The 27962-nt window shown below is 58.0% G+C and overlaps 2 protein-coding genes across 5 annotated transcripts; both read left to right on the top strand.

Moving 5' to 3' along the window:
* Positions 1 to 623: 623 nt before the first annotated feature.
* Positions 624 to 17432, top strand: SFT2D1 (SFT2 domain containing 1). Of its 2 annotated transcripts, XM_059401408.1 has the most exons (8): positions 625 to 775; positions 8304 to 8390; positions 8958 to 9040; positions 10294 to 10375; positions 12443 to 12478; positions 14109 to 14167; positions 15790 to 15819; positions 17207 to 17432. In XM_059401408.1, exons 1-8 carry the CDS (start codon positions 713 to 715, stop codon positions 17244 to 17246), a joined length of 480 nt encoding a protein of 159 aa, XP_059257391.1. In that variant the 5' UTR covers positions 625 to 712; the 3' UTR covers positions 17247 to 17432. The 2 variants fall into 2 exon arrangements, 1 of the variants encoding a protein (XP_059257391.1); XR_009404542.1 differs by lacking the exons at positions 15790 to 15819; positions 17207 to 17432 and adding an exon at positions 13386 to 13659 and having other exon boundaries at positions 624 to 775; positions 14109 to 14165.
* A 6334-nt stretch (positions 17433 to 23766) lies between these two features.
* PRR18 (proline rich 18) lies at positions 23767 to 27361 on the top strand. Of its 3 annotated transcripts, none has more exons than XR_009404540.1 (3): positions 23767 to 24093; positions 24193 to 25640; positions 26505 to 27361. XR_009404540.1 is itself a non-coding variant. In XM_059401407.1 (2 exons), exon 2 carries the CDS (start codon positions 24200 to 24202, stop codon positions 24944 to 24946), a length of 747 nt encoding a protein of 248 aa, XP_059257390.1. In that variant the 5' UTR covers positions 23767 to 24093; positions 24193 to 24199; the 3' UTR covers positions 24947 to 26498. The 3 variants fall into 3 exon arrangements, 1 of the variants encoding a protein (XP_059257390.1); XR_009404541.1 differs by lacking the exon at positions 26505 to 27361 and adding an exon at positions 26255 to 26498; XM_059401407.1 differs by lacking the exon at positions 26505 to 27361 and having other exon boundaries at positions 24193 to 26498.
* The last annotated feature ends 601 nt before the right edge of the window (positions 27362 to 27962 follow it).

Raw genomic sequence — 27962 nt, 5'->3', positions numbered from 1 at the left:
GGTGCCGGGCCTGCAGTACCGCGTGCCGGGTCTGCCGTACCGGGTGCTGGGGCTGCAGTACCGGGTGCTGGGGCTTCAGCACTGGGTGCTGGTCCTGCAGTACCGGGTGCTGGTCCTGCAGTACCGGGTGCTGGAGCTGCAGTACCACGTGCCGGGTCTGCCGTACTGGGTGCTGGTCCTGCAGTACCGCGTGCCGGGTCTGCCGTACCGGGTGCTGGGGCTGCAGTCCCGGGTGCTGGAGCTGCAGTCCCGGGTGCTGGTCCTGCAGCACTGGGTACTGGGGCTTCAGCACCGGGTGCTGGTCCTGCAGCACCGGGTGCTGGGGCTGCAGTACCGCGTGCCGGGTCTGCCGTACTGGGTGCCGGGGCCGCACTGTGGGGCTCGGGTCTGGAGCACTGGCCCCGAGTCTGCGGCACTGAGCGTGGAGTCCACGCCCGAGGACCTGCGTTCGTCCTACGGCATCAGCCGAGCGTCCCGACCCGGGCGAGAGGACGCCCGCAGCAGCGAGAGCCCGCCGCCCGCGGCCCGCCGCGCAGAGCCTGACCGCGCAGACTCCGGCCCGGCCGGCGGGGTCCCGCCGCGCAGGCGCGCGCTGCGGGGAGGCGCCGGAAGCGGCGTCCCGGATGTCCGGTCACGTGGGGCGCCGGGTTCCGGGTTCCGGGAGGGCGCGGGGTCCAGCGAGCCGGGCCGCCAGTGCGCGGGGAGCAGCGCCATGGAGAAGCTGCGGCGGGTCCTGAGCGGCCAGGACGACGAGGAGCAGGGCCTGACGGCGCAGGTAGCGGCCGCGGCGGGGCCGGGCGGGGCGCGCTGGGGCGCTCCGGGTCTCCGTGGGGTCCGCAGAAGCCCCCGCCGCACCCCGCGTCGGCCTCCGGCCCTCGGGGCCCCGGGGCTCTCCGGGGGCTCTGCGCGGCGCCGGGCTCTGCAGCCGCGGGAGGCCGGCGTCCGGGCTCCGGGTCGCGGCGCGCGGGGAAGGCGGCGCCGCAGGGCCTGTCGGAGACGGCGGCCGGGGGCGGGGGTCACGGGCGAGGCGGAGGCTGCTCGGGCTCGCAGCCCCGGCAGCGGGTTCCGCGCCGAGCAGCCGCTTCGCCCCAGTGCCCTTCCCCCGAGGCGCGGCGGGGCGGGAGCCTGCCCGCGGGTGCTCGCCGGCCGCGCTCCCCTGGCGGCCCCGGAGCGGAGCGCTGAGCGCCGGGCTTGCGGAGGCCGGGACGCGCCCCTCCCCGCGGCCGCGCCGGGGTCCTGTTTACCCCCAGCGCTGCACCACAGGAACTGCTTTCGGGGCCGGGGGGAGCGGTCGCGCGGGTGGTCGTGGTCCCGCAGGGTCCGCTAATAGGATGGGAGAGGCGCCCGCGCGGGCGGGGATGGCCCCGCAGCTCCCGACTCGCTGGGTCGCGCTCTCCAGGGCAGCGCCGGAGCACGTGCGGCCGCTTACCCTTTAAACTCATTGAAAGTAAGATTCGAAATTCCTTTCTTGGTCACACCAGCCGCATCTCAGGTGTCCGGCAGGCACGTGTGTTCATGGTTGCTGCATAGGACGGGACACGAGTGGGACGTTTCATTGCAGGAAGTTCTGTTGCACGGAGCAGCTCGAAGCCTGGGGTACGTGAAGGGGAGAGTGTCCCTTTTGTTGAGCCCACAGTCCGGAGGGGAGAAGGCTGTTGAGAGTAGCCCAGAAGACGGGAGGCTGGTGGTGCAGGCAGGAGGGGGGATCTTGGCTGGAGGGCCGTCCAGGGGCGGTTGGGAAGATCCCCGGAGAGGGGGTCAGCTGCACCCGAGAAGGGCTGGCCATGCTTGGGCAGGTGGATGGCCGGAGCCTGTGGACCCGTGGGAGGAGCGGGGAGAGAGCACGCGGCTGCAGATCCTGTCCTTGGAGCACGAGAGGATTCTGTCCTCACTGAAATGGGACGTGAAGTTGCCAGGTGGAAGTTTGGGTGGGGGGTGAGCGTTGAAGTTCAGGAAGAACGTGCGAAGGTAGTTGGAGAGAATAGGCAGGGGAGTGGATGGACTGGGGCAGCCCGGGACTGTTGGCAGCACAGAGCCCCAGTGTGGGTAATGGTCCTGACCTTGGGGTGGGGGTCCTGCTCGGCAGCAGGAGTGCAGGCAGGGCTGGCAGAGTTGGATTTAACCAGGGTTTGGATGCCGCCCAGTGACCGCATGAGGGGGCAGAGGGCAAAGAAGCTGAGAATATACGCAGGAGTGATTATAGGAGGGCAGCAGGGGTGCGGGGGTGCGGAGGGAGAGTGAGTGCGTGGTGACATCGGTGGGGTGGGTCACTAGGCATGCAGGAGGGTAGGAGGTGGTGGTCGGAAAGGGGGATGCTTGAAACCGAGATCGTGGAGGGTGTTGAGATGGTGGCGCATGTCTTGCTGTAGATAAGGGGCTTGGTGGCTGGTGGACGGTGCGGAGATCGCCCGAGGACAGAGGGTGAGGAACCAGGAGTCCTGTCGTTTAGACGGCTTCTTCCTCCAGTGGCGAAACGACCTACAGTTAGATAGGAGTGGAGGGATGCGAGTGAGCCGGACGCAAACCCTTAGAAGAGCAAGACGTGTGATCTGGGAGGGGGGCGGTGAAGGCGGTGACCTAGGGGATGGTGGTGACCGCAGGGAGGGGGAGTCGCAGGGGGCCTGGTGTGATGGCAGGGTCCTGGAGGCAGCTATTTCTGGGGCCGAGGAATGGATCGGAAACAGTAGTGAGGGGGGCGTTCACCTAGCCACTTCTTGTCCCCAGCGGTCAGGACGCGTGGGTCTAAGAAGAGCGGCCCCGCTCCGAGAGTGCAGGGGCGACCGGAGTGCAGAGAGGGGAGGCGGGGACCTGTCAGGGCAGAGAGTGAGGATGTAGGGAGCTTGCTGGTGGCCTTCAGATGACATCCTACGAGTGTGGCAGGACATACACGAGGTAGGGTTTAGAGGCCTGGACGGTTGGCTCAGGCAGCAGGGGAGGTGGGAGACGGTGGTGGCCAGATGCGTCTGAGATCTGGGACTGCTCCATCCCGCTCTGGGGACTTGGCGGCCAGGGAAGAGGCAGAACAGCGAGTTGGAGGGTCTCTCCTTGTGAGGTGTCTGGGAAGATGGAAGGAGGGAGAGAAGGAGCCGGGTGTGGAAGGATCTAGATCCGTCACGTGGCTTCCTGAGCCCTTGGTGTAAGGTCCAGACTCTGCTCGAGGCACCCCAGCCCTCTGCATGCCTCCCCGCCTCAACCCTGTCCCCCCGGGACAACCACGCTCTGCTCAGCTGCCTCCGCCTTAGCCGTTTCTCTTTTCTGGGCTGCCCCAACCTGGCTCCCAAGGTTTGCCTACTGGGCTTTAACCTGGGTGCGCTCTTTCTCGCCGGGATCCGACAAGGGTGACCAGGCGGTTTCTGGAGTGTGAGAGGAACCAGGAGACCTAAGGGGAGATTGGTGTCACGGGAGGAGAGGGCGCTGTCCCTCTGATGTCCCCACTTCTGTCTGCTGTCTCTTTGAGGCACCTCCGCAGAGGCCTTTAGCAAGCCTCCAGATCCAGCTTCGGGAGCCCCTCCCGCCCTGCCCTCCACGCTCGGACCTGCTGAAGTCCTCCCTGTGCACACATGGCCCCCGAGGTGCTAGAATTGGGCATTCACAGGTGTGAGGACAGTCACCTTACCACGCTCGCAGCTGTGTCACCAGCGTCCCACTCAGCTGCCGGCAGTCAGGGTCAGAGCAGCCGATTTAAAGCAATGGGTTGGGGCGCCCAGGTGGCTCAGTCTGTTAAGCGTCTGACTTAGGCTCATGTTAGGGTCCTGGGATGTTGGGTTCGAGCCCCGTGTTGGGCTCCCTGCTCTGCAGGGCGTCTGCCTGTGATTTTTCCCTCTGCCCTTCCCCCTGCTTGTGTGCCCACTCGTGCTCTCTCGCTTTCTCTCAAATAAGGAAGTCAGTAAAATCTTAAGAGAAAAAAAGCAGTCGGCCAAAATGGCAGGGCCAGTTGTGCCTCGGACTGCTTTCCGTGGCCGGAGGAGCAAGAGGCCAGACGCGAGGGGGGGCTGGCTTCCCTCTGTGCCGTTTGCCCCCGGGCTCTGGGCCCAGTTGGCGGTGCGCTTCCTGTCGGGGGAGCCCCCCACCCAAGGGTCGGGCAGGTTGATGGAGCCTGAGTCAGGGAGGAGGGCGCGCGGAGGGCCGGACGACTCAGCCCCGAGGACAGGCCCCAGGAGCACCGCAGTGTTTGCTGAGCGATGAGTGAGCGGAGGCCCGAGGCTGAAATCAAGTGAGCTTTTTCTTTAAGCTGGAAGAGGCGTGATGGCGCGGGCAGGTTGGTGGGGGCGGTCTCAGGGAGAGAATGGGGGTCACTCTGGAGACGGCAGAGTAGGGGATACTGCGTGTTCCCTGAGAAGGTCGGGGGGCTGGGCTCTAGGGCGCACTGAGCTCAGCCCCTCTGCGGACATGCGCGGGAAGGAAGGGCAGAGGGGCTTGCGCGGGGCTCGGGGGTTGCTGGAAGTGAGCCGTGGGCACGGCCACGTCAGGGGTCTGTGTTTTCGGGGCGGAGGAGGGACGCTGCGCACACAGAGACTGTCAGGGCTACGCCCGGAGGTTTGAAATAGCTCATGGGCTGTGGAGGAAGAAGGCGGGTGCCTGCCGGTGCCGGTCGGGCCCCCGTGGCGGGTCGCCAGGCAAGCGTCGTCAGGGCCTGTGGGGAGGTGGCGATGACCTGGTTACGATCCCCCGTGCTGCCGCCCGACCGGCCAGAGGAAGAGGACGCGGGCTCGAGTCGTGGCGTTGGGCCAGGTGGATGCAGCAGAAGGGGGTCTACATGTCTGCGTTGATGGAGCTTGTGTTTCAGCCGAAAGGAGAGAAGGACCGGTGGACCCCGAGGCTGCAGGGCAGTCCAGGCACGAGCCGTTGGATCCGCGTGCCACCAGGGGGACATCAAGGCCCAAGAGCAGCAGCTCGAAGTTTGGGCATGGGGTGATTTCGGGGAGTGTGAGTGGCCCGGGTCACTGAGTGTGGTGGACGGCAGAGCCCGTGGAGATGAGGGACAAGGAGCAGAAGGCCCGGCTGTCCGTGTGGGTGTTGGAGTCATCCAAGACTCTGCCAGGATCTGGGGTAGGACCTGTCTGCGGAGGTCGCAAGTGAGAGCACGTGACAGGAGAGCAGTAGGGGACGGGAGGGAGGAGGGCCTGCGGGTCACAGAGGACACCGAGTCAGCCGGGCACCGAGGTGGTGGGGCGACCATCCCGCGGGAGAGCGTCTGTGCGCACCTGCTCCCGGAGCTCCTGGTCGCTGGTCATTACCTCTCTCGACACCACCGTCCCATTGAGCGAGGACCGCGGTCGTGGTGTTCGGTAGCTGAAGGCCCACCGCGTTCCCGCTATCCCAAGTGCTGGCGGCTGCGGAGCAAGGCTCTGCCGAGACAGCTGCCGCCGTGTGATCGGGGGCTCTCCTGGCTTCTCCAGCTCTAGGAGAGACGCGAGTGTCCGCCGGGCCATGGGGTCATTCTCTCGTCCGTAATGCTGCTGCTGCTGCGGAGATGTTTTCTTTTAAAGATTTTATTTATTTATTTGACAGAGAGAAATTACAAGTACACTGAGAGGCAGGCAGAGAGAGAGAGAAGGAAGCAGGCTCCCTGCTGAGCAGAGAGCCCGACCCCGGAGATGTTTTCTAACTAATATTTTTTTCATCAGTCGTGTTCTGGCTCCCCGGGAGTGCCGTTCACGGCAGCAGGGAGAGGGCGCCGGAGAAGGGCAGGGTCTCTCCTGCTGACCGGAGGCTTGCTTTTTGCTTCCTCTTCCTTTGTTTAGTTTTTCTAATTATTTTTACTTATTTATTTTCAAGATTTTATTATTTATTTGAGAGAGCATAAGCAGGGGGAGTGGCAGGCAGAGGGAGAAGAAGCAGGCTCCCCGCTAAGCTCGGAATCCAATGCGAGACTTGATCCCAGAACCCTGTGGGGTCATGACCTGAGCCGAAGGCAGATGTTAAACCAGCTGAGCTACCCAGGTGGCCTCTAGTTACTTTTGAAGATTTTTATTTATTTTGAGAGCGAGTAAGTGAGCAGGCGAGCAGGGGGAGGGGCCGAGGCAGGGGAAGAGAGTCTCGACAGACTCCCCGCTAGCGCAGAGCCCGGCGTGGGGCTCGATCCCACAACCCTGAGATCAGGACCTGAGCCGAAAGCAGGTCAGATGTTTAACGGACGGAGCTAGCCAGGCACCCGCTGCCTCTGCCTTGATAACAAATGAGTCCTTGGTGCCCGCGTCCATGCGTATTTCTTCTTTGAGACGACCTTTACGAAGTCAGCACAGTTGCTGGTTTTGCTGGGCTCCTTCCTGATGGTGCTTGGGCCAGAAAGACGCACCCAAATGCCTTCTGCTGCAGGGGGCGGGCCGTCCGGGCTCCTCGGGCTCCGTTCTGGCGCGCTCGGCGCGCTCTTCCCGGCGCGAGGTAGGGAATCTGGTTTGTTTCTGTGTCCTGGACAGCAGGCAAACCACAAGGCGAGTCATTTGCTTGTGGGTTGAATATTGCGTTTTTACAAATGGAAATAACTTGTTGCCTTTTGGCGATCGTCACTTGGAAGATGGTAATAAGAGGGAACACCTACAAGTCCGTACGTGAGCAGTCCGAGAGAAGCACCAACTGGCTCTCGAAAACCGGCAGTGAGCTTGGGAACGGTGGGGTGACCTGAACTTGTCAACTGGTTCCCACATCACAGCTCTCTCGCTGCCCGGTTCCCAGTCCGGCTTCCCCGGGGGCTGGCGTGGGCGCGCCGGCCGCGGGCTCCTGCACCGTGAGCGGTCCGTGGGGTCCGTGCTGCTCCGTGGAGTGGAGACGCGACAGGGCCCCTCCTCCTGGTCAGAATGCGTGACATTTGGAGATTTTCATAGGCAAGTCTGTTCTTTGTTTAACACGGAACAGTAGTTTTGCTCTAAATGGCTGACATTGCAGGAAAAGAGAACGTGAGTCAAAGCAGATTTTAAAAAACAACTTAAAATGCATTAAGTGATATTTGTTGTACTTACAGTCTTTAATTATTTTTATCTACTTTTCATGCTGCGCAAGGATTCCCAGGTTAATTGGTTGAGGTAAGGAATGTAGCAAAAGGTATTTTTGAGCCTTTGCAAAGAAATTTTGTTTTTGCTTCATTATTCTTGAAATACGTTCTAAGCACATGATCTTATTTTTAAGTATTTGTGGTAATATAAGTTAGAAATTAAGTTTTGATATAAACTTCTTTTTTTAAAATACGAACTTCTTAATATGTATTTCTAGTTTTCTGAAATGACCATTGCTGATACTTTTTCAGCTTCATTGGGAAATAAGTCCTGAGTGTAATTAGAAACCTGAGCGTGTCCACAGCTGTGTCTGGATTACTGTAGAAGGCGAGCCCGGTGATTTCCACTCTGCCCACGTAATTTGGTTACAGTTTGCATATAGCAATGCTGTTGCTCTAGCATAAATGATCATTTAAAAAAAATATATTTTGTTTTTTTAATAATGGTTGAGGGTGTACCTAGGGCTTTCCTGAGTTGGTTTTAGGTGAACTTTTTATAATACATGGAAGTTATGTGTCTGGTGGCAGACACGACCAGTGGCTGCCCAGGTCCCCCTCATGAGGCAGGTGTATGCATCCGCCTCAGGCCCACAGCCGTGCCCTCCTGCAGGCACCCCCACTCTGCCGACAGCCCGTGGCCAGCTGGCAGGAGGTGGGTTCCGGAAGGCTGGCCCCCTGCATCAGGCGGCATTGGCAGCCCAGGCCCGAGCTGAACACCAGCTGAAACCACATGATCCCTCCCCTTCCCCTTCAGCTCCTCTCACTCCCCTCAGGGTTTGTGCCCAGAGCAGTTCAAGCATCAGAACCCCTGTCTCAGGCTCTGTACTTGGGGGCCTCTCCTGCACGGCCTCAGGTAGGGACAGTGGCGTGGTGAGCCCTGTGCGCCCGGGGCGCAGGCTCAGCCGTGCCCCACATTTTGCTGATCTTGTGATCTTGTTTCATCTTCCCCTGATTTTTTTAGTCGTTGAGTATTTTATGGTATGTATCCTACGTCTGTCATTTCATCCATGTTGGGGTGTGTCTGCTGTCCTGCAGGTAAGGGCTGTTGAAACCAGGAGCACAGAGCCGTGGGCACACCTGTCATCCCACCGGCAGAGGGAACAGCGGTGCCCCGAGACGGTCCTTCACCCCACGTCGTGCTCACATCTCCCTTTACAGCCTGGGGGGGGTGGTCGTAGCGTTCTCACGTGACGTGCAGCAGGCACAAGCAAACAGATTCCGCGGACAGGCTCGGGTGTTGCCCTCCCGCTGCACGACGTCGCGAAGTGGACTGTGCCAGGAGGGCGCGTACTGATTCCCCTCCCTTCCTTAGGTCCTGGACGCCTCGTCCCTCAGCTTCAACACCAGGCTGAAGTGGTTCGCCATCTGCTTCGTATGCGGCATTTTCTTCTCTGTCCTGGTGAGTTACAGCCTCCTGTCGCCCGATGACTTCTGTTCTCGGCCCTGCTAATCAATCCCATGTCCTCCAACGAGCAGCCTGCACTCCGGGCTGCTGCCGGACTGTGTCCAGGGGAACGTGGTTACTGGACAGAAAGGGCTAGAGGGCAATACAGAGATGCCGAAATTAGCATTTACTGGGGGTGGGGGGCTACAGGTTATGAAAATAATTTTTTTTAAGAAAAAATCAGTGTGTGTAGAAAGCTGCAGAGCCAGCAATTGTAATGTGTTAACTTGAACTCGCGGTGTATAAAGAATATTACTTTACGTAGGGTGAGATGCACGCCCACGTGTAGGGAACGTTCCGCTGTGGGTAAGTTGTGGACACTCACGTGCAAAACAGTCAGAAGAGTCCACTTGGCAAATAACAATGACAATTAACTGTCTTTAAAATGATGTAAGTAGAGACCCGGCTAGTCCATTTTTACTTAAACTGTAGTTTATTGTATGATCTTACTGTTTTTACTGTAGCGTGGTTATATTTTATGCTATTACAATGGTAAAACTTTCAAAATGGTAAAACTTTCAGGGGACCGGATTGCTGTGGCTTCCTGGTGGCATAAAGCTGTTTGCGGTGTTTTATACCTTTGGAAATCTCGCCGCGCTTGCCAGGTGCGTACAGAAGTCGGGCTCCTCCGGGTCTGCTGTGCCGGCGCCAGTTCCTTTCCAGGAGACAGCGCCCGAGTGGCATGGCTTCTGGAGCCGCGAGACCGATGTTCGTTCGGTACCGTGTGCCAGAGGCGTCGTGGCGTGGGAACAGGGGGAATAGCCAGCCTTCAGGGCACTTGTAAGTGCTTCCGTCTGCTACTCCAGTGTCTGAAGTGGGCGCTGTTATCACCCCCGCTTTATGGCCCAGAGAGGGTGAGTCACCACCCCGTGATGTGCCCAGTAAGGTGACCGCCAGGCTCTCTACCAGACCATCCTCCAGACCCCGGCTCCTGGGGCTGCGCTCTGGTCCCTGCGTGGGAAGCACCGTCTCGGAGGGCGGGGGCCGGACTGGAGGTCCTCCGGGTGTGGTGCTGAGCAGGGAGATCAGAGGCGAGGGGCGCCAGCCTGCCCGGATCGTGTGGGATTGGGGCGTGGGAACCCCCCTCTGAGGATCTCGGTGCCCAGTTTGGGAGTGTTGACGTCTGCTGGAGAAGTTGTTCTGGGTTTGTGTACACTGAGTTTTCGGAGGTGGCCTTCTGTCTCCTCAGGAGTTTTCTGGATCAGAGGTAGTCAGGTGAACCTGCGTGAGCCGAGGCCGAGCTCGGGGTTTTCTGGGCTCGAGCCTGCAGAGCTGCTCCTTCAGGCTCCCAGCGGAGCAGAGCCCAGCCCAGCGGTTTTAGGTCGTGTTGCTGTTGGGGGCTTCCCCCTGACCATTATTTGGGGGTCGTGTAGTGTTTTTCCGGTCAGTAGCGTGCAGGGGTGAGGAGGGCCAGTGCCTGAATGGGCTCAGATCGGGAGTGGACAACCTGTGGGCACGGGACGGCCTCGGCATTGCGTTCAGCGGGAGCTCTGAAGTCACCCTCGGGAGACCTTGTGAGAGACCATGGTGGGTCCTAGGATGCCCAGTCAGGCTCCTCTCCGGGGCCTCTGCCTGGCTGCGTCGGTAGACCATGTGACTCTTGATCTGGGGGCCACGAGTTCAAGCCCTGTTGGGCCTAGAGCTTCATTAAAAAAAGATAAAGTACTAAGGTTTTAAAGAAAGTTTCCTTTTAATGTTAAGGAAAAATACAACTGATTTAGTGAGAGATTGTTATTAGTAAACCAACGTAAGATGTCCTTTGTTTAAAGGGTTTATGTTTATGTAGCCGAAGTAGTAGATTCATGCCTTGGTTCTCCTGTTTGTTTCAAATGGTACGTACTCTGTTCTCTTTTTTAAGTACCTGCTTTCTGATGGGACCCGTGAAGCAGCTGAAGAAGATGTTTGAGACAACGAGATTGCTCGCAACAATTATTATGATTGTAAGTAGATGATGAAAATTCAACTTAGAGAAGGGGTTTTTGCGTTATCATCTGGCAGATGATTGCTTCCTTACATGCGTACTCTGAAATTTCTCTTACTGCGCGTAATGACCCTGCCCTCAGGCTGTGTGTTCAGGAGTCGAGGATCCAGCGTTACTTACATCGACTGACTTGCGCAGTGCTCCTTTCTGCAGCATGTACCTGCCGTCGGAGCTCTGAGTGTTGAACGTGGAGGTGGTCCTTTCCCAGCCCCAGAGAGCGCCTCATGACAGAGGCTCCTGTGTGCTCTTCGGAGGGGGTGGCTGGGACACAGGGCTCCCCGGAGGCGGTTCGTCTCTTCTCTCAGGGACGCTAGGCTTCATCCAGGTAGCCGTCGTCTGGCTTCTGTCCCTTCCCCGTGTGACTGTTGTAGTCCCGGCAGCGCGGCCTGAGCCGTGCCTTTCAGGATGCCGTTCATCACCTGCTGGGTCTCGTGCGTGGCCGTCAGGTCCTCGCTCTTAAATTCGGGATCTGTGTTTAAACCGGGGCAGGCATGGGCTTGTGGTTAGGTTTGCATGTCACGCATTCTGGGTTCTTGGCTGATGTTTTGGGTATCGTGGGCCAAGGAATGCAAGTGTCCCTCTCTCCAGTGAGCGCCTGGCTCCTGATGGGCTTGTCTGTGTCTCTCGAAGATTTCTCTTCAGCACGTTCTTGAACTTAGGAGTCAGCATCAGCTCGTGTGTCCTTGTAACGCCAGGAGGCTTTGAAACAGCTCCTGCTGGCAGATGTGTGGTCAGGGAATGGTTTCCGCCCTAACGCGTGGGAGGCTCGGCAGCAGAGGAAAGGAAATAAATCCTTTTTAGCTGGACTCTTCATTCATGTCCTTCTTCCGCTTCGTCATATCTTATTACCGTTTTTCTAATTTTTCCAGTTATTTTTCATTTCCTGTATTCACATGCATAGCAGCATATTAGTATTCAGCTTTGTGTGGGTTACCGAAGCCAGTGCTGTTGGACGGGGAGACGTTTGTATTTTACTCGGGGTTTGTGGAGATGGGCTTTGTTCCGGATCTCCTGGAAGCCGTCTTAGTGACGTTCTCTACGCAGATAAGCAGACGGTTGGGAAGGCTGTCAGACATTCAGAAACACAGACTGTTTCCCAGGAGAGACCATTAAGTGTTAACAGGACGTAACTTTGGTGGTGGCCTGAGTCATGACGTTTCCAGCCGAGTGTCCTGCGTGCTCAGGTTTGCTGCTGACGTAACTCGTGCCAAGTCGGACAGTGACGCGGCGACTGGCACCTGCCTGTCTTCTCAGTGCCCCCCTCACGTGGGCCCACGACAGGTTCTGATCCGCTCACCGCCGTTGCGCTCTAGAGCAGCTCGGCGGACGCCGTCCTCGTTTTCAAGAGCAGAGAAGTGAAGGTGAGAGCAGACGACTGATTGATCACCCAGAGGGTCAGGGCTGCTATGTCACGCAGGCCTGTGCCTGTCAGCCTCCTGCTTGTCACCGTTGCTGTCACTCCTCTGCCTCCTGGAGGGACACGGGGACATGGAGTGATGGTGTCATCTTTGGTGTGAAAATCGTTACAGTAGATGCCTTATGTCAAGTTAAATAAAGTAGAATTTTCCAGGTGTTCCCGGTTGTGCTAAGTGCCTGTTGCAGTACTCTGTCACTAAACAGTGACGTCAGCCCTCGCCAGAACAGCCGTCATCCAGGGATGAAGAGCCGGGCTGTCGTGATGAGCACCGAGTCGTGCGTGCCAGTGTCGAACCCCTGTCCCGTACACCCGAAGCTGGTGGAACACGGGATGTTAGTTACATAAGACTTAAAAGAAGTGAAAAATCAGCAGCTGGTCTCCGTCCTCAAACGTCCCGTCTGCTGGTTTGATCAGTGGCTACTTACTCGGTGCTGGTGGTTTGCCCAGGATCGCTGCGGCCCAGACGGGAAGTCCCGGACTCGGCCCTGAGTCCGTACAGCCGGAGCGGCCGTGTCCTGGGTTCGGTCCTCGCTTCGTGACGCGTGCCAGCGAGTGCAGGTCAGCTCTCGGAAGGGCTCTCACTTGCTGTTTTTCTCTCCTTTCCTCTAGCTCTGTTTCATATTCACCCTGTGCGCTGCTCTTTGGGTAAGTTCCCCCCGCCGGGCCTGTGTCGCCACGCCGTCGTCCCAGGGGCTCAGGGTCTGGTGTCTGAAACCCCCAGAGGTGGGGGGTCCCTAAGATTGTGTGCGGGAACGTCAGCTTCGTGGCTAGACTGGGCAGTAACCCTGCTGTCCAGAGCGGACAGGGGGGTTCAGACTCGCTTTTAGGGCAGAAGGCCCAGCTGCTCTCCCCGCTCCCAGGCCCCGAGAGGCTCCTGCTGGGGGCGTTTTCTGCGTCTGCTGTGCTCGCTGGCCGCGCCGCGCTGCACCCCGAGGCAGAGGATGCTGGGGTGCCGGAGTGCGTTTTGAGTCACAAGATGTTGAAGCTCATGAGAAACCAAAACAAATGAGCTGGAGGAGGCGAAAGGGGTCCTTGGCTCGCTCCGTTGGAAGAGCGTCCGCTTGATCTCGGGGTCATGAGTTGGAGCCCCACGTTGGGAGTGGAGATGACTTAATTAATTTTTAAAAAGATGAACATCACTTTAAAAAGGGTGGGGGGCACAAGAAGTTAAATTAGCCTTGTGCCTCCTGAGGCAGGGCGGTAGCTCCTTGTTAGCAGGAAACGGCGGCATCCAGTCCCGCTCGCTTCTTGGGCTCGGGGTCGTCCTTGTAGGAACCTCCCGCCCCGTCTGCTTCCCGCAGGGAGTTGCAGTGGTTCTGAGCTATCAAGAAACCGCACGCCTCAGAGAAGAGTAGTGTAGCACATGTCTTAGGACTGTTCCATCAAAAGTGTTAATTTGGGGGATGTGAGGACTAAGCTCGCATTATGTGACAGTGCTTCTACCTCATTTCTCAACGATTTCGCCAAAGAACGCTCTTAACCTGTACTCGTACGCCCGTGTGGGGCGCTGATGCCTGGCTCAGGGGTGGTCTAACCGCCTATTGTTTGGTAGGCAGTGGACGATAAAGAGGTGAACACACAGAAATACAAATGGACAAGGAATCCCAGAGACCGGCCACTTTAACGCAGAAACTGTTCATTTTACGTTATTCCGGGAGATTGCAGTAGCGCAGCTTTGCTTCCGGAACGAGCTCCAGGAGCGAGAGCAGGAGTGATGCGCGGAAGCCCCGCCGAGGACAGTGGCCCTGACTGTTGCTGGGGGGGTGCGGCCGACCTGGACACGGGGCCCTAATGCGCCCCCCCCACAGTTACCTCGGGGACTCGAGGTAATTTAAAACAGAGATTTTAAAATTTAATTAAATTTTAAACTTAAAATTTAATTAAATTTTAATTTTAATTTGAACTTAATTAAATTTAAATGAAATCTAATTAAAATAAAGATTTATTTAGTTGAGAGAGAATGAGAGAAAGTGAGAGCTCGAGCAGGGGAGTGTCAGAAGGAGAAGGAGCAGCAGGCGCCCCGCTGAGCAGGGAGACCCATGCGGGACTCGATCCCACGGCCCCAGGATCATGACCTGAGCCAAAGACCGACGCTTCACAACGGAGCCACCCACGCACCCAAATAAAAATATCTTAAAAAAATGCCAAAAAACTGTTGTACCAAAACTTAAAGTAAACGAAGCCATTGTCTGCATTTTGAAGGGGAGAAATTGAATTTGCGAAAAATATTTTTAAAAACTCTTAACTTGTCTTTCTCTGTTTTTGCTGTTGCTAGTGGCACAGAAAGGGCCTGGCCTTATTATTCTGCATATTGCAGTTCTTGTCCATGACCTGGTAAGTCTCCCTGGTGCGAGCGTTAACGTTCCCTAAGCGGTGATGAGCTGTTTGTTCAAGGCTTTGAGCCTGGGGACGTCGGGAGGCTGTCCCGGGTGAAGGCTGCGCCCTGGAGGCTGGGCCTCCCTCGAGGTCAGATGGGTGAGATCTGTGCTGTGTCCCTGGGGACTCGCCGGTCACCCATCAGTTGCCGGAGCCGGGGCTGTGGAGGGGTGGGGGTCACCTTGGTGGGGCTGCTGGGCCGGCTCGCTTACACCGTGATGCGCTTGCTGCCTGCTGGGTACGTGGGAGAGAAACGGTGAGGGGTGTAGGCGATGCCGATGCCATGTGAGTCCTTAGAAGGGAGGCTGTCCCGGGAGCAGCCCTGGACGACGCTGGTGACTGTTCCCTTTGCGCCGTACGGCTGAGTACTTACAGAGTCGATTTCCTTCTGCTAACTGGGGACCTGTCACACCTGGCGCGGTCCCATCGGACTCATCAGTGAGGACGGTCAGCTGTTCACCTCGGGGCTGAGGGGCTGGTCCCCCGCCTCGTGGAACACCTGTGTGTAAGCTTTGACTGCCTGGAGCCCCCCACGGAGAGGCTGCTGGTGACTCCAGGCCGTGCAGCCCGTGTTCTCTGTCTTACGCACTGCATTCTCAGCCAGGCCTGCTTCGTAACTCATTCAGGGCTTCCTAGGCCATGTGGTTCATCTGCGAGGTTTTCCAAATGGTTGCAAATCCCCCACAAAAAAGTTCCCCAGGTATTTATTGGAAAAAAAAAAAAAATCCACGTTTAGGTGGCTCGGGAAGTCCGCTGCAGGAGCTGTAGATCCTGCTGCGCACGTGTCCCCGGCTGCCTCCCACGGGCCCTCTGTGGCACCCCTGCGCCCTGCTCACGTGCCGCTCAGGCAAGCACCCAGTCCCACTGCGTCAGGGGCCCAGTGCAGGGGGCTCGAATCGGATGAGCCCCGCCCCACACGCCTCCGTGTCCTTCCTGACTCAGGCGTTTCTGGAGTCCGTCCCCTTCTCACTAGAGCTCATTGTCTGCTCTCACCAAGAGTGCGCCCGTTCCCCCCGAGTGGCCGTCTTCCATCCCCCTGAGAGCAGTCTCCGCTCTGGCCCCGGGTCTCCCTCCACCGATGGCTGGGGCCCTGTCGGGGACCGCATGCGCTTCTGCACCTGTGGGCTTGCTGTTTCCGTGAACCGTGGCTGGTTTCAGCCAGATTCTGTGGCTTTTTCTGTAATATGTTGGTTTTTCTATTGCCTCAGTGGTACTTAATGACCTTACTCCCTGAGGGAGAATGTAGTTTATCCCCAGGTATCTTACGGTTTTTACTAAAACAAAACCAGGGTCATTTCTAGTATCCCCAGCTCAGACTTCAGTAGGCGGCAGGGGCCCGGAGGGTTAGTGCAGGAGGTGGGGTGTGGGGCACAGTCATTTGCATCTTTAATCCGTGCCTGGTTGATGCTGTTCCTGCCTGGCCAGTGCGGTTCCTGCCTGTCTGGGGGTCTGGGGTCCTACTGGGAGGATTGCCGCACAGTATCCAGTAGCTGTATTTTCTGTGGTGTGGCAGTAGGGTCCCTTGGCTCTCAGAGGAACGGTGTGCAGACGGTCTCAACATCTGTGAACTTTTCTTGCAGGTACAGCCTGTCCTACATCCCGTATGCAAGGTGAGGCTGCTGCTTCTGGTCCTCTAATAGTCTCTGCACAAATACACGGATTTAGCAGATGCACATTAAAATGTGATGTAAAGGCTGTTTTTTTTGTGAACTTTGACTTTTTTCCCCCAAAGAAATTATTTTTTAAGTAAGATGAGTAGTAGTCTGCCATACGGTGAGGCCACTGGGAACGCGTGCAGCAGGCGGCTGGGGGCTGTTTTTGCCACCTGGGCCTTTGCAGGTAGGAAATTGCTGATGGTTCCATGACACACGCACTCAGGACGCGGGACGTAGAGACACCAGCAAAACAAATTCTGCCTTAAAGATAAAGTGAGCAGACGACATGGGATACGGAGGCGTTTAAGCCGGCAGAAACACACTTGCTGCGTCAAGAGGAACCGCCGTCTTGTTGCATTCCTCCCGGGAAACGGCCTCATTCAGTTGTGGAAGAAAAACAAACTCACCGTAGTCTTACACCTGACCAGTCCAGAAGAAAACTCTGTTGAGGAACAGCTTCATTTCTTTCTAAAATCTGGAAACAGGTGACATAGGAAACAGCAAAATTGTATGCCTCCTGTGAACAAGGAAGGAGACTGTAGAAATTCCGTTTTTACCCCATCTCCGGTGGCCGGTTCTGCTGGATGCGGGCTTTCAGGGAGGACCAGCAGACACGGTCCGCTCCCGGCGGGCAGGCTGTGGGGCGAGGGACTGCGGGCCGCCCCGGCTGGGAGCTGCCGGCCAGTCTGTCCTCAGGACCCAGCCGGGATCTGCGCTGCCGCCTCTCCGCTCCGGGAAGGGTCGCCTAGAAGCGATGTCCCGCCCGGCGAGCCTGAGCTCGAAGCCGCGGCCGCCCAAAGCCACGCGCCACCCCTGCCTTTGGGGGCCGCACACAGAATGTGCTCAGAATTCCTGGTTCGTCGGCGCCTGCTTCTAACAACCCGTATACAGAGAGTGACTTCTAGCGAATGGAAACGAGTCATAGTTGAAACAAGCCATGTTGGCGAGAAAGTGTGAGAGGCGACGGAGTCAGCGTGAATATTTCTTTAGAATTCTGTGGGTGTCGCTACAGACGTTCTGCTTTCTAAATCCACTTCATTATTTCTCTTTAAAAATTCTTTTGTTAGGTTATTTTTGGTGTTTGCACCTGTTTCTTTATACTGAGGTTAGCGTATGTGCCAGGAAAGAGTAACTAAAGTCGATGGACCCTGAAACATTATTTTCAAGATTCGGTTCCTGAGTTCAGGCGATGCCCAGCAGGGTTTTCGTTGGGGAATGTTTAGCGGCTCCGGGTGTAAAGAGGTGACCGTGCGTTTGTCTCTTGGCAGGAATGTTTTCTCCAACATGGTCTTATTGAAGGCCGATTGTTACATTGTTTTCTCTCTTTTTTTTTTCCCACCAGGGATGCGGTAATTAAATGCTGTTCTTCTCTCATAAGCTGAAAATCAGTCACTCTTCCAAGAAAGCATTGGAGAGTCGCTGTTCTGTTCACTTCCCCAAACAGCTGCTTCGACGGGTGAAGACCATTCTGTGTACTGGTTTGATTCAACTGTTAAATGTAACGTGAAAGTCATTATGTGTCATTAACATGTCCTTCCCCCAAATAAGGCGTTTTTAATCATTGCCAACTGTAAATGATTTTTCGTGAGTTTTTTAATCCTTTCTAAGTAGCATTTAAGATGTGAATATTTAAGGATAAACCTATGCTCCAAGCTTTTTTGGCTCTTTAAAAATGCCTACATTTTTCTTTTTTTAAATTTTTAAATGTGAAAGTTTTTACTTTAAACTAAAAACTGCTTATTATATGTAATAAAAAATAATATATAAATCTTTACAATTTTGAAATAAACCCACACTTGGAAAAATTGTATTTTCTGGGTGAAATTTATCGTGCGTCAGGTGGGGGCACATTGATTTTGTCCTGGCACTGTGCAGTTTTTCTGTAGAAACATGAGTAAGATCCTGTCTCTGTCCTCGTGCTCCTGAGTCACACTTGCAGATGATCATCGTGTCGTGGCGAAGGCCGTGATAAGGGTGTCGTTCAGGGTGTAGGGGACAACATCCCCCCAGGAGCGCCTCCACAGCCTGGCCCTGGACCTCCTGTGCCCTTGAGGGTCGGTGGGCCGGGGCGCCCGCCAGGAGGGGTCCTGGACAGCTCTGGTGCGCGCCTCGGAAGCCTTGCCCCGAGATCGAGGAGGATGAAATGTCTCTGTCATTTCAGTGCCACCAGGGACTTTGTTTTGGGGACCGGGGTGCTTTGACTTCCTGACCTTTCATCCCGCTTTGCTGGTAGGTGTAGGGTTCAGCCAACCCAAAGGGAGGGGTCCTCCCGGGCCGGAGAGGTGGGTCCGTCCAGGTGGTCCACACCACGGTGCGTGTCCTGAGGCAGAAGAGCCAAGCCAGGCCCTGACATGATGCTTCACGGGCAGCGGACGGGGCTGGGCCGGCAGGGGGAGGCACCCATCGGAGCGCCCGAGTAGAACCGTGGGGACGCAGAACTCAGGGGAAGCCCGTGTCGCCCACCCACGCAGGGGTCCCAGAGCCGAGTGTCGAGCTCTGGTAAAGATGTCTCTCTGGGGGCAGGGATGCAGCCCGGGGACAGAGGAGAAAGCCTGTGGCCCTCCGTGGGCCTTCCGTCCCAGCCCCTGTGGCAGCAGAGGCCGGTGTTCTCGGGTCTGGGCGAGCTCGTGTTCTACGGCCGGCGTGGTGTCTGCTCTTGCTGAACCCGCGACGTCCGCTGGTGGCGAACAGCTTCTGTCTAGAGGGGACTAGCCTGGTCCTGGCATCCCCCCGGCCAGGGGAGGCTGGATATGGTGTGGGCTTCGGAGCCTCTGTGGTGAGTGGGACCGGTATGTGCAGCGCAGGCCAGGCCCTGGCCGGCGGGTGTTGTGGGGAATCTCACTGATCACGGGAGGGCTCAGGTCAGGCCGCTTACCCCACACTCACATCCTCAGGAGGGGTGTGTGAGAGGGGCCCCCTCCTGTGGGCCCACCCCCACCCTGCACTCCCTCTGGTCACAGCTTGCATGCAGGTCCGCGGCTGGCGGGTAGCACACCCCGCCTCCCCGCTCCACGTCCCCAAGAGCAGTTTGTGCCACGGGTCATGGCTGGGCCCACACATGCGCTCTGGGGGCTGCACGACTCCCTGGCTGCCCACGCTGTCTGCAGAGCTCAGTGTTGCTCTGCTCGTCGCTTCTGCCGGCCCCTCACAGGATCCCCGGAACATTGCGGTCTGCGCGGGAGCAGCGGAGGTTGAATGCCAAGGGCGGGCGTTGGAGGTGTTGGAGGAGGGGAACGAGCTAGCCTGGGTCCCCCCGGCTGGGCTTGTCAGTGGCTCCGTCACCGACCAAGCGCGGGGGTCTGGCCGCACACCCGTGTCGCTGCGCACAGGCTAGGGCCTTCCGTCTGTGTCTCCTCCAGCTGGAGCAACAGGAAAGCTGAGGCTCTGCTCGGCCCGGTGGGCCTTCGGGGGATGGGGAGAGAGGGGAGCAGGGCTGGGCATGAGGCTCCGGCTACGGACGGAGAAGAGGCTGCAGGCGTCTGTTTGGAAGGCTTTTACACACATCTCCGGAGACCCTGGACGTGATGGCGTCTGGAGTGATGTGTGTGAGCTCGGGCCAGTCTGCTGTAACCACGGGGCTTCGGGCCACTTCCTGGATCTGGGCGGCGACCGTGGCGGGTGTGTCCTGACCTGCAGCCCGAGGGCCAGGGGGCCCTGCAAGTGTCGGGGGCCAGGGGGATCCTTTGGGGATCTGGGGAAAGGGCTGTCCCAAGAGTCGGCAAGGCGAAGGCAAAACGTGCCTCTGTTCGTCTCTTGAAATGCCAGATCACCTCCTGATGTACCCGCCGCCGTGAAAATGTCCGGAGGTCATCGCCAGCGCCGCTGCTCTCACAGAGCCGCTGGGAAGCTGTGGCTGCTGCCGCCTTGCTGGGCTGCGGACTGACACCGCCAGAGGCCCGTGGGGGCGGCTGTGTGATCCGCGCCGGCCGCACTGCCCACCTCGCTCACTGGTGTGCTGCCTAGGCTGGCCTGCTTCGGGCCCTGTCCCTGCCTTCCGTGAATCACTGAAGCTGGCAGCAAGCTGTGTCTGTGGGGTGAGGGAGCATGTCTCACTGTGGCCCTTTGTGCAACAGCAGCGGCAGCGGTGAGCTCCCGGGAAGCCAGCAGAGCTCAGGCCACGGCCCCTGGGCACTTCGGGCCCGCCTGGGGTTGCTGGCCACGCTGCGGGCTTTCGTGCTGTGGAGCTTGGAGCTGTGTGACGACCCGGGTGCCTGACTCGGTGCCTTCGGCCTCACCCGTGCAGGCTCCCAGTAGCCCGTGAGCTCCGCCCGCTCGCTGTGCGATGGAGAGACCCCGCCACGATGCCCTGCGCTCCATGAACCTGAACAGCCTGAGCTCTGCAGGAGAAAGGTATGACGTCAGCTTAAAGTGTAGCAGCTTTCATAGAAGAGTCGGTGTGTTTTCTGGCCACACAACTTGCTTCACTTTTTTGCAGGCTGACGAGAGAGAGCCCAGCATTAAGTTTTGCTGTCGGAGGAGAACAGCCTTCCCAGCCACCTTCGTGGCCAGCCACGCAGAGCGTAGGGCTCCCGTGCCACACGGCAGGGGGTGGAGCGACGCCGAGTGCCTGGGGGTCCGCGAGACCCTCAGCGTCGACTTTGGTAATGATCCAGGACACTGTGCTTAAACTCTTGCTACCACAGACGCACAGTGTGGTTCTGGGGCCGCGGACGTGTGATTGCCAAGAACCTAGCACAGCCCACCCCTCATCTCTGTGATTTTCATTAAAAATATGTTAATGCAATGGTTGTGTTTTTTTAAAGATTTTATTTATTTATCAGAGAGCACATGTGCAGAAATGGGGGGAGGAGCAGGGGCAGGGGGGAAGCAGACTCCCCGCCGAGCAGGGAGCCTGATGCGGGACTTGAACCCAGGACCCTGGGATCATGATCTGAGCCGAAGGCAGATGCTTCACTAACTGAGCCACCCAGGTGCTCCTGGGTGTTTTTTTTTTTTAAGTTTATTTATTCATTTTTAGTAATCTCTACACCCAAGGTAGGGCTCACACTCACCATCCTGCAATCAAGAGTCTTGTGCTCTTCTGGCTGAGCTAGCCAGGCCCCTGACATAGTGGGTATATTATTAATATAACCAGCTTATTGTCATTTTGAACTGTAATAATAACACATTTTTTTTTTGAAGCCTTATCTTAAATTTCTAGTAAGGTTAACATCAGTAGATAGAGGTCATAAAAATAGAAGCCTTTTGGGTCCTGCATGTGAGGAGTGTTGGTCCCACTGGCGGCAGCGAGGGGAGCATGCGCTGGGGCCCCACCGCAGGGGCAGGTCTCACCGTGGCTGCGCGCTGGTGGGGACGCTCCTGCGCGACCCCCTTCACAGCGGTGCAATGCAGGTGTGCCGACGCCGCCGCCGTCCTCGGGCTCGTGAGGTCCAGGTGAAGCAGTCCAGAAGTGATGGTTCTCTCACTACTGGGGAACAAGACTCCTAAGTCAGTAGCATCTGAACATTTCCTGAGCGTTTGCTACGCCCCGGGCCTCTCCAGGAACAGGACAGTGTGAGAAGAACAAATTTAGGCATTTTCAGTTATCAACCAATTTTTCTGTTTCCTAGGAGAACACTTTTTTTTTTAAAGATTTTATTTATTTATTTGACAGAGAACGTGAGCAAGAGGGAGCACAAGCAAGAAAGCAGCAGAGGGAGAAGCAGATTCCCTGCTGAGCAGGGAGCCCAACACGGGGATCGAACCCAGGACCCCGGGACCATGACCTAAGCCAAAGGCAGATGCTCAACCAATTGGGCCCCCAGGCATCCCCAGGAAAACACTAGGATTTAAAAAACTGGAATCAGTTCTGTGTGTTTCAAAATCCAAATTTAGTTTTAATTCTAGATGTTTGACTCTTTATTGCCCCATCAAGGAAAATCACTTGAATCCGAATCTGGAAATGAAGTATTGGGAAGGAGTGTGATTCAGAAAAGCAGAGCATTGATCTGTTTTCCTTTTGAAGTTTTTCTGATAATGCATGAAGTATTACACACCTTAGTAAAACCAGGAAATTGATAAGCTAGATAAAAAAGAGCAACAGTCCTTAACTCTGATACAACAGTAGGAGAAAAAAATTATCAGTAACTCCCACGTGGTGGACAAGTATTATGTTTATTTGAAATGTGAAATCAGATCAACGCCACAGCATCATCTGGTGACGATGGCACCTGCGCCAAGCAGAGCAGACTGGTGGGTCCCCAGGTTGTGCCCTGAAACCACTGTAACGTGTCAACGAGGAAAGTCAAATCAATGTTGGAAAATTAAATGTTGTAGGTAAACTATACGGACAGTTCTCAATACATGTATTTGATTTTGCAGAACTGACCTTTCAAATCAAGCAGCGTACTTGTAAGTAACTTGTGGGCTTTAGTCACGGACTGGTGCAGTCTCTCTTCTACTAGTAGTACTTCTAATAATAGTCTCTGTCTCTACTCTGGTAGAGGTATGGTTGGGAAACTGAGAAGCCGACCCCAGGGTCCCGGTGCTCTGGTTTTACTTGTTGATGTATAGTTACAGCCCATTGTTGGGTTCGGGGCACATTATGCAAAATCCATGGAAATCACAGTAAAGTTTGACCCTATTTCTTGACTGGGGTTGCTCTTCTGTAGCATTCTCTTTTCGGGACTAGTTTGGCTGCCTGTCCTAGCATGGCTTTCCTTACTGGTAAGAGGCCCTGGCTCTCCAGTCAACTGTGAGGGGTCGTGTGACCACAGCGGCCCGTGACAGTGCAGGCGACATGCGTGGCTTTCCCAGGTTCTCAGCCCGGCTCTGCTGCTCTGTCTGGCCTCCTGTTTCCGTGGGACTGAAGGGCTGCAGTGGCAGAGGCAGCTGGCAGGGAGCAGCAAGACAGTCCTGAGGTTGCTTGAGAAGTCGGAAGAGCCCAGTCCCCTCAGGGGTGCTGCCTCTCCCCTCGAGGGGAAGTCCTCCCCCCAGCGATGGCGCTTACCGGCCCATCTGACCTGGGCGGGTGACAGGATGGCAGGTGCTCCGCATTCCCTTTTCTCCTTGGAGGGCTGTACACTTCCAGCCAGCCCCTGCTCTGCTGTCCGACGGGAGCATGCTGGGGGGCGGCTGTTGGCACAGGGCCCTTTGGAGTCTACCCACACTTGGTCATCTTCCTGGGTTAGGCCTGAAAAGCATGTCCTATGGAAAAAAATGTCTTGGGTACCTAATCAGTGGATAATCCGCCTTAAGAACACAGGCGCTGCTTATATGAAACTGACTCTTGAGGCACTGCTGTGTAGTTTAGTTTATCGGAGTATCGGGGGGATGTCTTCGCGTCTCTATGACTGGGATAGAAGTTGACAGTGAAGACATCTTCATCTCGAACCTGTCACAGCAATAAATACACACCTTTGCTCACAATGATGACTCATTAAAAGAGCTCAATGTGGGGCACCCGGGTTGCTCAGTGGGTTAAGCCTCAGCCTTCCAATCGGGTGGTGATCTCAGGGTCCTGGGATCGAGCCCCGCATCGGGCTCTCTGCTCAGCGGGGAGCCTGATTCCCTCTCTCTGCCTGCCTCTCCGCCTACTTGTGATCTCTGTGAATAAATAAATAAATCTTAAAAAAAAAACCCTCAATGTGTAATATTTCCTACGATATTGTATCATTGAAACTGGACTATTTTGCCTATGCATTGCTTTTGGCAATGGCATTAACGTGACACAAAGTGCCCTACTCCGGTGAGCCCGTGAGCCACCTTCCCCCGGCGGCGCGCCCCCCTCCGACCCGCACCAGAGCGCGGCCAGCCTGGCCGGTCTCCCCGGGCTCGGCTTCCCACCCTCTTATAGGCGCTGGGCGGTGGTCAAGGACTTTCCCTCCAACGGGCGAGGGCTCCGCCTCGGGCTGAAGACACAGCCGCCCCTCCCAGGGCCTCTCCCCGCCTCCCGGAGATGAAAACCGGTGCCGGAGGGGGGCGGCGGGCAGAGTCCCGGCCGCTCCCGCCCCGCGCTGTCCGGGCTTCGTGTCTGGCCGCACGCAACAGTCGGTCGTGACACCCGCCGGGCGCTCGGCTCCTCCTGCTGCTGCCGCGTCCCGCTCGGCCTGGGCCAGGCTGTGCCCGCGCTCGCCGGGGTCGGGCGGCTCACGGCTGCCCCGCCCGCCCGTCGGTCGGGCCGGCGGGTGCCCCGGCCGGGAAGCAAGGACGCAGGGGTGCTTCGGCGGACCGGCCCCGGGGGGGCGCGCCGGCACGTGAGCGAGCCGGGGATGCCGCGGCCGGACGCAGGTGGGTGCGGCGGGAGCACGCGGCGCGGGGCGCGGCCACCCGCGGGGGCGCCCCGGGTCCCCGCGCTCCGCTGACCGAGAGCCGCCCGTCTCCTTCCAGGGCGCCGATGACCCGCCGGCCGGGCCGCGCCATGCCTTTCCCGCCCACGTCGCCGCGGGCGCCCGCCCGGACCCCGGGGGTCCCGGCCGCGCGAGCCCCGCCCCGGAGGCCCGGCGCCCCCCGCAGGCCCGTGGCGCCCCCCGGAGCCCCGCCCGCGCCCTCGCCGCCCGCCGCGGCGGAGAGGAGGAGACCCCCGGAGCGGCCCGAGGGGCTGCTGTCCGGCTCCTGGCCCTCGACCACCCTGAAGAGGCCGCCGGCCCGGCGCGCCCCCGGCCCGGCCCCTCCGCGCGCCCCGGCCGGGCCCGGGCGCCCCGGCCCCAGCCCCGCGGGAGCCGCAGGGCCCGCCGCCGCCGTGCGCGTCTCGCTCAGCCTGACCCCCGAGGCCGTCCTGCTGCTCCAGCGGCGCCACCTGGACAAGCAGCTGCTGGCGCGGCCCTGCCGGCCGCTGCCCTCGCCCTCGGCCGCCGCCGGGCGTCCGCTCGGCCCCTGCCCCAGCGCCCGGCCCGCGGGCCCCGGCCGCCGCCGGCCGCCCCCCGGCAGCCTGCAGCCCCCCGGCCCGCGGCCCCCGCTGCCCGTGTCGCTGCTGAACGAGCGGCACAAGTACGACGACGTGGAGTACGAGGAGGAGGCCCCGGGACCGGACGAGGGCCTGGTCCGCAAGTGCACGGAGTGGCTGCGCGGCGTGGAGAAGGCGGCCGCCGCGCGCCACCGCTCGGGGCCGCTGGACACGCTGCCGCACCTGAGCACGCTCTGAGCCGGGGACGGGGGCGCCCCGGAGCCACGGACACCGCCCGCGCCCGCAAGCCGGGCCTTCCCCCCCCCCCCCCCCCCCGGCCCCCGCGAGCAGGACCAGCATCCCCGGTGCCCACAGCCGGCTTCGCGGACTCGCCGCTCCCCCCGGCGCCCTGCTGGGGCCCGCGCAGCTCACCTCCTGGCTCCTGGGAGCCCGAAGCGCCAGCGTAAGGCACGGGCTCGCCAGACCGCCCCAGCCCCTTCCGCTGCCCTCAGCCGGGACAGCCTCCCCTTTCCGTGTCCTGCACCCACGGCTCTCCCCGAGCTGGCCTTCTGCAGCATTCCGGCCTCCCCCTCGCTCCTCCAAATGCCCTGGGGCTCAGCTGGTAGAGGATAAGCCACAGGGGAAAAGCCTCTGGTCCCCCACCCCTAAGACTCCTGTATGTCCCAGAGACCCTCTGGCTGGGCCAGCGGTCTGAGCTTTCTGCTGGCGCTGGGCGCTGGGTGCCCCCGTCCGAGGAGCCGGTGTCCACGGCAGGAGCGGCCCAGACGGTGGCTGTCTGCCGCAGAACCGGGTTTAAGATTTTGCTGCATTTATGCTTTTGTTTCTCCAAAGTGGAAAACATGTGCAGGGTCGGGAAGGCTTGGAAACTCAAGTCAACCTAACTTTCCAACTGGGAAGGGGAAGGGTCGGAAGCCGGCAGCGACCGCAGCGGGTGAGTGGGGCCGGGATGGGAAGGACTCTGTCCACACGGAGGTCGCATCCAGGCCCCTGTCCTGCCCGCAGTGCAAGCTGTGCACCCTTGCCCCTCGTTCACACGCTCACACACCCACACCCGTAACGCTCGCTCGTGAACTCCCCCAGTCTCTCTCCGCCTCACCGCCCCACGCTGGCCTACTCACACGGCCTCGCACTCAGGGCTCACACACACGCACGCACACACACGTGTCTCCAGAGGCACAGCAGCAGGGACAGCGTGTCCAGGCCCGAGATGTGAGCAGGAGCCAGGCTCGGCTTCTGCTCTGACTCATGGATTTTACTTGAAGTGCTGCTCAGAGTGGCTCCGCGCAGCGGAAAGACCAGCCAAGCCCAGGGATCGGGGGATGGGCAAAGCGCCGGGTGCCGGCCTAGGACAGAATGTTCCGGGTCAGAGAAGCAATTTACTGAGGGGAGGAAGTGGGAGCCGGTGGCTGGGGTGTGGGGTACGTGTGTATGTTTCCAGTACTTTTAATCACTGTGTAAAGATCAGTAACGCGGGCGTAGAGTGGTGTAGAGTGATTGAAAAAAGTTTCTACTTATTGTTGGAATAAAGGGTAAAACTTTATCTAGGAGCCGGCGTAGCCTTCTCCGCTAACTCCAGGCTGATTTCTCGACGTTTCCTCCACGCGTCATCATCAGATAAGGCTGGTCACGGACGAGGAACCTGTTACCTGCACTCTGACTTATTTTGTAAAAGTTACTAAGTGGCTGGTGTTTATCTTGTTGGACTTTAATGTGCCAAGTCTTAATTACATCTTGTATTGAAGCCTTACATTTTTAAAAACCTAATTTTATATTTTTCTTGTGATGTTTGCTCTAGTCTCTCTGTCTCTCGGCACCAGTCAAACATGGAGCATTTAGTTCCACCGGACGAGGTCGGCCCCAAACAACGCCTCGCACTGACTAGCTCGTGTTGCCTGACTCCGCTTGAATGCCAAGAGCTCGATTGTCCTTTATTTAAGATGAATGTGTTAATACACCGGGGGAGGGGGTGCGCAGGGGGCACTCTGGCCTGGGTGACGCGATGTGTCCCGCGGACACTGTGTCGGAGGCGGGGCGCTGGCTGAGGACAGCGCCCGCGGGCTCCGAGTGAGGTCAGGGCGCACAGGGCGCCCTCTGGCTCCGGGGGCGCTCAGTGCAGAGACCAGTCCCCGAGACCGGAGCCTTCCGCTCCTTGCAGTAACACTGTAAGGACTGTCCCAAAGTAATCGACTTTTGCAAACATTTTTCCGCGTCTGCCCGTGTGTGTGTGTGGGGGGGGGGGGGGGCTGGCTCCTGTTGCCGTCACGGCACACTGTGGCTCTGTGTGTCCCTCTTACTTCTTTGTCTCCCTGCCCTCTTCCCCCTCCGCCTCTGGGTCCCCGTCTCCGCCTCTCAACTGGCTGCTGTGGGACACTGAACTGTCCCCCGTGGCATCTGTTGAAGCATTTTTTGTGCCTCTTTCTTCACTGTCAGCGCAGATGAGTGGGACGTTTATGGTTGTCTGTTTGACGACCCTCAGTAGGAGCAAAGGTTCTACACGCGACCCACGATGTCTCTTCGTGACCTTACTGACATTTTGAGAAGTCGTCTGAGTCCCCGTGCTGCACTTTCTTGATGTTCAAATAAAAGAGAAATTCAATGCCTCGTGTTTTCTTTCTGAGGAACATCTTTAAAACTGGTCAGGAGGAGATTCCTGCAGTGTTCAGATTTGGGGTGAGGTGGTCTCCCCTGGTTGCTGCTCCCCCTCCGGGGTCTGTACTAAAGCTGTGGGGGACGACTGGGTGACTCCATCGGTGAAGTGTCTGCCTTCGGCTCAGGTTGTGATCTCAGGGTCCTGGGATCGAGCCCCGCATCGGGCTCCTTGCTCAGCTGGGGGGTCTGCTTCTCCTTCTCCCTCATGCCCTCTGTCTCTCTCTCTCTCTCTAATAAATAAATAAATAAATAAATAATCGGAAAAAAAAAAAAAAAGGAACAAACAAAGAAAGAGAAGCTGTCTGTCTGTGACCCCTAGCCTTGCGTCGCATCGCAGACCCCCTGCAAGCTCTTTCCCAAATCGCTCCCCAGACGTCCGTAGCACAGGACAACATGGTCTGCGTCTGTGTTCGGAAGTGCATCCCGGGCCCGCTCCCGGGCCCCTTCTTACTGCGGAAAGGGATTTCTTCCAGGTAGGTGGCACCGATGGGAGGCTGAGGGGTCGTCGTGAACAGTGGCGAGGACTGTTTGATTTCCGGGAAGGGTGATACCTCCTGAACCGGGTCTGTGCATCAAGTACTGGCTGAAAACTCTAGAAAATCAT

The sequence above is a fragment of the Mustela nigripes genome, chromosome 5, assembly GCF_022355385.1.
Source record: "Mustela nigripes isolate SB6536 chromosome 5, MUSNIG.SB6536, whole genome shotgun sequence".
In the NCBI taxonomy this organism is placed as follows: Eukaryota; Metazoa; Chordata; class Mammalia; order Carnivora; family Mustelidae; genus Mustela; species Mustela nigripes.
Note: the sequence above shows the minus strand (reverse complement) of the source record. Positions and strands in the feature narration are given on the sequence as shown.

Excerpts from the sequence above, each read along its gene's own strand:
- SFT2D1 (XM_059401408.1), top strand. The coding sequence starts at position 713 with ATGGAGAAGCTGCGGCGGGTCCTGAGCGGCCAGGACGACGAGGAGCAG. Across the intron at positions 776-8,303 it reads AGCAGGGCCTGACGGCGCAG|GTCCTGGACGCCTCGTCCCT; the intron begins GTAGCGGCCGCG and ends TCCCTTCCTTAG. Across the intron at positions 12,479-14,108 it reads CCCTGTGCGCTGCTCTTTGG|TGGCACAGAAAGGGCCTGGC; the intron begins GTAAGTTCCCCC and ends TGCTGTTGCTAG.
- PRR18 (XM_059401407.1), top strand. The coding sequence starts at position 24,200 with ATGACCCGCCGGCCGGGCCGCGCCATGCCTTTCCCGCCCACGTCGCCG.